Here is a 9,521-nt window from a genome sequence, read left to right on the forward strand (position 1 = left end):
TCTTCCCCGCCCGCGCTCGCTTTTCAAAATGAAAACACGCACAGCCCCGCCCCTGCTCGAGGCCGTCGGGAAAAGGGCGCCGCCGCCGCCTGTCGCCGGCCGCTCCGAATGACCGCGAGTCGAGGCATCCTCTTCCCGCGTCAGCCTCATTCTCGCGGTGAAAAGCCGCAGATGAGCCTCCAACCTCAAGCAGCCATAGTCTCACACACACACAAACACACACACACACATAGTCCCGCCTCGCGCCACACCCCCGGAAGTGACGACCCGACGTGACCCGCCCTTGTCCCGTCAGGCCTCGCGGCGACGGCGGGAAGATGGCGGCGGCGGGATCCCTGGAACGGAGCTTCGTGGAACTGAGCGGAGCTGAACGCGAAAGGCCCAGGCACTTTCGGGAATTCACAGTCTGCGACATTGGTACGGAAAGGGCTTGGGAGAATGGGAGCCACTGCTTTCCCTCGGGCTCCCCAAGTAGGCCTTTGGTCTCCCCTGGTGGATCCAAGTCCACATGCCTGAAGCCTGTGCACCATCACAGCTTGTCCTGTGCCTGACTTCTTCCTCCCTTTTCCACTCACTATTATATGCACTGTCAGTCCCTTGCACGCTGCTCCTCCGCACTCTTCAGTGCCTGTCATCCCCCAGAGAACCGCGCATGCAAGCCCACCACATTCATTTTGTAGGGAGTGCAAGTGCCGCGTTTGGAACGGTGAAGTATAGTGAGAGCGCTGGTGGCTTCTATTATGTGGAAAGTGGCAAGTTGTTCTCCATCACCAGGAACAGGTTCATTCATTGGTAAGTGCTGCGTTTTCCCTTTCCCCTCAGAGATGGAGGGTTGTCTGATGTATAAATATCTGTGCCTGTTCCAAGTTACTACGTCTAGCAGTAATCCGCACACTAGCAGAGAACCGGTGTCTCATGTTCATGTCAGAATCAGTTCTGGAAGTATTCTCGTACCTGGATAAAAACAAAAAGAGTATAGTTGAGATACAACACTGAAGACCCATTTTAGCCATTGATTCAAAATGTCATTATAGGCTTTCAACCTTAATTCTGTTGATGAGATTAAGCTTATACATGTCACACTTGGTGCTGAGTACTAGGAAATGATGCAAGATATTGTAGCAGTATAATAGTAGACATATATAGTGGGTGCCACTTGTGTTGTGCCGATTTCACACACAAAGGATATTAAACTAATGATATAATATAGATATATAAATACAGATTTTCATGCCCCAGAGAAAAGTCTATGGACTACAAGAAGCTAATGGGACAATCAGATGGTATTGGGAGGAAAGAGGAGGGTATTGAAAGTCAGTTAAACTGAGATCCGAAGGATCAAAAAAGTTAGCTAAGCATGGGCAAAGAAGGATCAAGTAGACACCATGGAAGGGAATAGACAGACAGACCTTGAGAGCTGGGTTAGGAGGGAATCCAGGGTACCAAGAATGTGAGTATCAAAGAAAGAATGAAAGGAGGAGAGAGGATGCATAAAGAATTCCACTCTGAGAAAGCCAAGATCAGTACTTTAACTGAAGGAGACCTGGTTTTGGGGACAAGGATGCAGAGGTTGGTAACGTGATGGAAAGAGACTCCGGCACCTTGGAGGAATCTTCACAAATCCTGTGGAAGGTCTGGCCTTGTTTAAGCATAGTATGTTTTGTGTCTTAGGGTTTCTGTTGCTGTGAAGAGACACCATGGCCACAGCACCTCTTATAAAGGGAAGCATTTAATTGAGGCTTGCTTACAGGTTCATATGGTTGGTTCATGATCATCTTGGTGGGAAACAGGGGGGCACACAGACAGACGTAGTGCTAGAGAGGTGCCTGAGAATTCTACATCTGGATCAGCAGACCGAAGAATGAAGGAGTGAGCCACTGGGTCTGGCTCAATCTTCTGAAACCTCATAGCTGAGTCCAGTGGCAGTTCTTCCAACAAGGCTACACCTTCTAACACCATGCCCTAAGCTTTCAAATATATCAATCTATGGGAACCATTCTTAATAATCAAACCATCACAGTATGTATTGTTATTTCTTAAATTGTATGACCTGCCATGAGTAATTTTTGTCCTTTTTTTTTTTTTTTAAGAATAGCAACACAAAATGTTCTTGCTGATTTTTTTTATACTGCTTTAAGCTATTTCCTGTAGGTTATCTGTCCCTCAGTAAGGATCAATAGATTTTTAGAACTTGTACTCTTATGAATAGAAAAGCCTAGATTCATGCATAACTTTATTTTTCTTTCCTCTGTTGTATAAAGTCAGTCACCACAATTTACATGAACCAAAGATATCAATCCAGAGCTAAAGGGCTGAATATCAGTAATCTGAGTCAAGAGAAGAAACATTAGGTGGGATGTCTCCCGTCATTATCAAGGGACAGTTGGTTAATGACACTTGATACATACTTGAAAGAAGCCAAATAAATTGGACAAGGAAAATGAAGGGAATTTGAAATGATAAAGCCGCGGCATAGCTCGTATGTATGAGTGTTTTATCTGTGTGTGTTTATGTGCACCACACGCATGCCTGGTACTGTTGAAGACCAGAAGAGGTTGTCTGGGTCCCTGAAATTGGAGTTATGGGTGGTTGTGAGCTGTCATGTGGGTGCTGGGATTCAAACCTGAATCTTTTGAAGGAGCAACTGGGGCTCTTAATTATTAAACCATCCTTCTAGCCCCAGAATTGTTAGCTTTCTGTGTGTGTGTGTGTGTGTGTGTGTGTGTGTGTGTGAGAGAGAGAGAGAGAGAGAGAGAGAGAGAGAGAGAGAGAGTGAGTGTGAGTGAGTCAGGTGGAGAGAAGGTCGCACTGTGTATTCCTAGCTGGAACTTACCATGTAGCCAAGCTGGCTTCTAATTCACAAAGATCTGTCTGCCTTTGCCTCCAGAGTGCTGGTATTAAAGATATGGGCCATCATATTGCAGCTGGCTAGAACAGTATTAATAAAAAAAATTTTTTTTTCTTCAAGAGGAGCAGGGGGATAAAACTAAAAGCTAAAAGTTAAGGAGAAAAAGTTGGTTGGCTTTTTAATTTAAAATTTAGTCTTGATTATTGCTTCAAGAAAAGTTCATTTTATCATTCTGAAGTCAGTGTGATCACAGCAAGTTATTAGGACCATAGAGCTGGAGAGATGGCTCAGGGGTTAAGAGCACTGTCCGCTCTTCCAGAGGTCCTGAGTTCAAATCCCAGCAACCACATGGTGGCTCACAACCATCTATAATGAGGTCTGATGCTCTCTTCTGGTGTGTCTGAAGACAACTACAGTGTACTCATAAGTAAAATAAAAAAATAAATCCTTTTTAAAAATAAAATAAAGAAAAGGACCCTAAGGATAAAGCAGAAATGCCATCACTGTTCATCTGTATCTAGGGAACTGGTTCCAGCACCTCTGCAGATACTACAGCCTAAAAATCATCTTCGTACTTTTAAAGAGCATAGTATTTGCATATAATCTGCATGACCAACATACTTTAGTTCCTTTCTAGCCCACTTTTGATGGCTTTCTATGATGTTAACACAGTGTATAGGAAGATGGTGAGAAAAATAAAAGAGTCGAGGTACAAACAGGTTGTGTGTTTGTTTTCTTGGGTGTTTGCAGTTTATGGCTAGTTGGATTTGCAGGTGTTGAGGCAGCTAGGGTCTAAGAATAAAGGTCATTTTGGTTCACACTTTTTAGAGGTCCTACTCCAGAATTGATCTCTTCTTCCTATGGACTTCCCGGCCTCGCCTCTTAAGATCCTACCACGTCCTAGTAGTGCCCTGAGGACTAAACCTTTAACATGTAAGACTTTGGAAGACATTCAAGATCCAGACTACATGTAGACATAGACCAGCGAGTAGAAGGCGAAAGTAAGAAATACTTTGCAGAGTAAGAGAAAGCGTCAGCGTCTGTGAGGCACAAAGGACAGCACAGGCAGTAGAGGGTAATTAGAATTATATGAATCTAAAGTCAGACTGATGACTCTCAGCACAACAGTTTGTTTCCTGTGTTGCAACTTGGATTTAAACAAAGCCCGACCCCCACCCCACCTTCCTGCTGCCAGTTGCATTTGTATCTTATCAGACAGCATTTATGAATGTCAGCTCTGATTCAGACACTTTTGCTAAGGTATCTAAGTATACTTGACACTTTCTCTGCTCTCTGAGAGCTTACTGCCGTTCATCCGCTCTCTCTGAAGAGGACAAGGAAGCTGGACTAGTTTTAGGTAGTGAAAAGACGAACCTTGATATGTCCACCTTCATGTTTTTTAAGAATATTAAGAAATAATGACCCTTATACAGAAAGTGCAAAACTCACAAAGTGCTGTTTTTCAAAGTGTCAAAAGATAATAGAAAAAGGAAATGTGCTTAGTATTTTAGGAACAATTTTGTTTGGTGATAGAGTGTGCATGAATACCTCACTCCTGTACAAAGGATGGGTGTTTAATTTTTATATAGAATTAAGGGTTAAGGAAATGGGAAGTATATTTACTATTACCATAGTAAGAGTTAGATTTTTGTTATACTGTGTTTTATAAATCTATATAATATATTCTTAAATAGAAATGTGGTCCAGGGCTGGTGAGATGGCTCAGTGGGTAAGAGCACCCGACTGCTCTTCCGAAGGTCCAGAGTTTGAATCCTAGCAACCACATGGTGGCTCACAGCCATCCGTAATGAGATCTGAGTCCCTCTTCTGGAGTGTCTGAAGACAGCTGCAGTGTACTTACATATAATAAAAATAAATAAATCTTTTAAAAAAAAAACCTCATTTAAAAAAAAAAAAAGAAAAAAGAAATGTGGTCCAAGCCAGACATGGTGTTGCACTCCTTTAATCCCAGCACTCAGGAGGCAGGGGCAGGCAAATCTTTGTAGGGAGACCCTGAAAAGGGTGTGGGTCCAAGTTGAATTGTCTAATCTTTTCAAATTGGCAGAGTTCATTTATATGCTTTTATACATTTTATTGCAGCAGTCATTGAGAAAAAAAAACTGTAAACAAATCTGTTTTTGTTTTAACAGGAAGACTTCTGGGGATACATTGGAGCTGGTGGAAGAATCACTGGACTTAAATTTGTTGAATAATGCTGTTCGCCTAAAATTCCAAAATTACAACATCTTACCCGGTGGGGTTCATGTCTCTGAGACTCACAATCATGTGATAATCTTAATATTAACCAATCAGACAGTGCACAGATTAATTTTACCACACCCTTCCCGTATGTACAGAAGTGTAAGTTGATTGTTGTGTGCAATAACTTGTTTTCCATATTATGATATCACAGATTGAAGATTGCAATGACTTCTTTGAAATGGGAAAAAATAGAGTTCTTGTTAACCCTTACAAAGCATACTTTATAGTTATTGTTTGAAATAATTAAGTTGGAGATGTTATTCAGTCACAGAGTACTTGCCTAGTATAACCAAAGCCTTGGGTTCAAGCCTCATAATCCCACTAATTATGAGATGAAAGTAGACAGACTAGGCTTTAAGACCATGCTGGGGTTCACAGCCAGCTTGGGCTTTATGAGACCCTGACTGAATAATAAAAGATCAGACATTTTAAGTTGATAAAATGGTTTTTTTTCTTTCAGAAACATAGTTTTCATTAGGTACTACAGTACACATCTATAATCCCAATAACAGTCTGACGAAGGAGAATTTCAGGTCTCAGAGCAGTCTCAGCTGTACAGAGGAAGTTCATGGCCAACCTGGGCTACACGACAGCCTGACTGGCAGGGAGGAGAGGAAGCTTTTGTCTTGTCCTCAACAATTTGTTTTTAAGATTATCTTACGTGTGTGACTGTTTTGTTTGCATTATGTAAGTACACCACATACATGCAGTGTCTGCAGGAGTCAGAGGGCATCAGATCCCCTGGAACTGGAGTTACAGGCAATTGTGGGCCACTATGTAGTTGCAGGGAACAAAGCCCGGGTCCTCTATCAAATAGAGTCACAGGTGCTTATAGCCACTGGGCTATCCTCTCAACCCCTCAACATCTTTTTCAATAAACATTTTTAGAAATTGAAAGGAACAAAAAAATTCAGATTGTTTCAAAATATTCTTTTCCATTATAGGAGCTGGTAACTGAAAGTCAGATGCAGTCCATATTTACTGACATTGGAAAAGTTGATTTCAGAGATCCTTGCAACTCTCAGTTAATTCCGTCAGTACCTGGGCTGTCCCCGGGTTCCACCACGTCTGCAGCCTGGCTTAGCAGCGATGGGGAGGCTCTGTTTGCTCTACCATCTGCTTCTGGCGGCATCTTCATTCTTAAGCTGCCTCCTTATGACGTACCTGGTAAGTATGGGAACTGAGCATGACTCAGCCATCAACATTGAAACCGACATTCAGTCCCGTCTATCAACAGTGCAGGGTTCCATCTGTACTATTTCTGCTTTCATTATTGCTTGCTCAGTCTCTGCTGCTTCACCTTTCTTTATTCAGTGGACGAGGAACCAGAATGGAGCTGGGTATGGGGACACAGAAATATATAAGTAGCCTATTCTGAGTCTAACAGAGATTACTAATTCTCCCACCCTCATGTTGAAGTAGTATATTTAAAACAAATGAGTTCTGGGACCAAATTTGATAGCTGATCCCTGTTCTAAGTCACCACTGTCTCTTGCCTGCATTATAATGTCCTAAATATCTCCATTTCTGGAATTTCTTGGGCAGACTGATATATTAGACATTAGTAATCAAACAGTGGTGGTGCACACCTTTAATCCCAGCACTCAGGAGGCAGAGGCAGGTGGATCTCTGTGAGTTTGAGGCCAGCCTGGTCTACAGAGTGACTTCTAGGACACCTAGCACTATGCAGAAAAACCCTGTCTTAAAAAACAAAAGCAAACAATAATTGGGCCGGGCAGTGGTGGCGCACGCCTTTCTTTAATCCCAGCACTTGGGAGGCAGAGGCAGGCGGATTTCTGAGTTCGAGGCCAGCCTGAAAAAATTGGTTTGGGGACTAGAAAGCTGTCTTAGAAGTTAAAAAGCTCTGGCTGCTTTTCTGCTCTAAGGCATTCACATTCCAGGGCATGCCTGTCTGTAACTCGAGCTCCGCAGGATCTGGGGTCCTCTTCTGGACTTCAAGGGCATCAGGCATGGAGGTGGTGTGCATAGACATGTGCAGGCAAAGCACCCATATATGTAAATACATTTTAAAAAACAAAGAGATTGGATCCTGTTAGATCATGTTATCACAGTGCTCATTATAATGTGAGTTGCCCCTGGCTCACAGTGTATACTTGGCTCACAGTGAGGGCCTCACTGTTGTCTCTAAGCTTGTCCTCTCTTTCCCCCCTTGCCCTCTCTACCAGCTACGTGCCCTTTTGTAGTTTTTTAATTAACTTACTTTATATCAGTACACTGTAGCTGTCTTCAGGCACATCAGAAGAGGGCATCCGATCCCATTACAAGGTGGTTGTAAGCCACCATCTGGTTGCTGGGAATTGAACTCAGGACTTCTGGGATAGTAGTCAAGTCAGTGCTCTTAACCACTGAGCCATCTCTCCAGCCCCTTTTGTAGTTCTTTAAAGGCATGAGGCATATTCCTACATTTTAATTCCCCCTAATGTTTTTAGTTCTTGATTCTATCTCCACATTGAGGTCTTCTTTGACCATCCTTTTGGAAATCCAGCCTTCCCTTCACAGACATGCCAGCAATACTCATTTTTGTCTTTTTCACTATTAATTTAACTCCCTGCTTCTCTCATCCTCCAACAATAAAATGTTAAGTTTCATGAGAGCAGTTTATTGACTAGTGAATCTCTAACACCTAGAACTACTGCCACATGAGAAGTACCCAGTGATTAAGAAAATATGAGATGGCTGGGCAGTGGTGACACATGCCTTTAATCCCAGCACTCCAGAGGCAGAGGCAGGTATATCTCTGAGCTCAAGGACAGCCAGGGCTACACACAGACCCTGTCTCAATCCCCACCCCACCTCCAAAAAAAGAAAAAAGGAAAGGAAAGAAAATATGAAATGATTCTATTGAGTGGAAGAATATGTTGCTGTCTGCAAATGGCAAGGCATTTCTCCTAAGAATATAAAAAATGCCATTTTTATGGATCTCATACTGACTGAAAGTATTATAGGTATGATTTATGTAGAAAAGTACATTTAAGAATCTTGTTGGTACAGAAAACATAGAAGCCTGTCATATATTATGAAGATCTCGTTCTTAGTCACATCATTCATGGCATTGGGTTTCTCTAAGTTAAAATCAGGAGGCTTCTTGGGTATCATTGCAGGGATAGCATCAGTCGTGGAGCTGAAACAGAGTTCCGTGATGCAGCGACTACTCACAGGCTGGATGCCCACAGCTATAAGGTAAGTTACTGCTATAAATATTTTTGGGAGGTGCTACACCCCCTTTTGCATCTTAATATCTATTGGGAGTTTCTACCCCACTTTTGCCTGTTTTGCTTCCAAGAAAATGACACAGAAACACTAATTTATTAATAAGCTGTTGTTTCTGTGCTGGGCAGGTTCTTCCTTCCATACTGTTAAAACCCACATGAATGCCCTGTAACTTACCAAGTTAGTGTCTCCTGGGTAGCCTCTGCTGTCTGTGCTCCTTGTCCATCCCAACTAATGACAACCACCACTGCCTCCTCCTTCTCCTCTCGTCTTCCTCCCCTCCTCCTCCTCCTAATGGTCCCTAGCAGAGACCCCACTACTCAGTCTCAAGTCCTGCCTTCCTCTCTCTCCTCTCCAGTCACAAACTCTAAACCTTTAAATAATGAATCAGATTATTGGGGAGCATTCTGTTGTTGTTGTTGTTTTTGGTTTTTTCTTTTTTTCAAGACAGGGTTTCTCTTTATAACCCTGGCTGTCCTGGAACTCACTTTGTAGACCAGGCTGGCCTCAAACTCAGAAATTCGCCTGCCTCTGCCTCCCAAGTGCCAGGATTAAAGGCGTGCGCCACCACACCTGGCTTGGGGAGCATTCTTTATAGCACATTGGACAGTATAGTGCCCATGTCCAGACTGCAGCCTGATCTTGGGGCACAGAACTCAACATCTGAATACACAGTGCACAAGACTAACCCCAGCAGTAAGTCACGTCCTGCAAGAAATCAAAGGGCTCAAGTTGTAATCCCGTGTTACTACTTCCAGCTGCACTTCACGGCATATTCTGCAGTGAGCAGAAGAGTGCATAGTGTGATGTCTACCTGAGAAAAGACTCCAGAATCTGCCTCATTTGCAGTCCCACACTTTGACACCATTCTTCTATATTTTCAGTGCCCCAGTTCCATGCTGTGTCCTGGCTTAACCAAATTCAGGTTTCTAGAAGATGGCTAAAGTAGAGCATACAAGATAGCCCAGTGTGTGCCTATTGCATGTGCCACATGCTGGAGGGAAGAAAACCAGCTCACACAGAATGTCCTCTGACCTTCACACATGAACCCTGATGTGCTCGCTCTCCTGCGTTCGTTCTCTCTCTCTCTCTGACATACATACACAAATAAAAAGTGTTATTTTTAGCCGGGCGTGGTGGCGCACGCCTTTAATCCCAGCACTCGGGAGGCAGAGGCAGG

The 9,521-nt window shown here is 43.2% G+C and overlaps 1 protein-coding gene across 2 annotated transcripts in view; it reads left to right on the top strand.

Annotated features, from left to right (window-relative positions):
• The first annotated feature begins 305 nt into the window (after positions 1–305).
• Nup160 (nucleoporin 160) overlaps positions 306–9,521 on the top strand; it is a 62,112-nt gene continuing 52,896 nt past the window's right edge. The window contains exons 1-5 of one of the 2 annotated variants that reach the window (XM_021183053.1): positions 306–417; positions 681–792; positions 4,999–5,209; positions 6,055–6,277; positions 8,233–8,311. In XM_021183053.1, the coding sequence (XP_021038712.1) occupies positions 318–417; positions 681–792; positions 4,999–5,209; positions 6,055–6,277; positions 8,233–8,311 (725 nt within the window). In that variant the 5' untranslated portion in view covers positions 306–317. The remainder of the gene's footprint in view (positions 418–680; positions 793–4,998; positions 5,210–6,054; positions 6,278–8,232; positions 8,312–9,521) is intronic. The other variant, XM_029474348.1, reaches the window with a different exon arrangement.

Source organism: Mus caroli, chromosome 2, assembly GCF_900094665.2.
Source record: "Mus caroli chromosome 2, CAROLI_EIJ_v1.1, whole genome shotgun sequence".
NCBI classification, from domain to species: domain Eukaryota; kingdom Metazoa; phylum Chordata; class Mammalia; order Rodentia; family Muridae; genus Mus; species Mus caroli.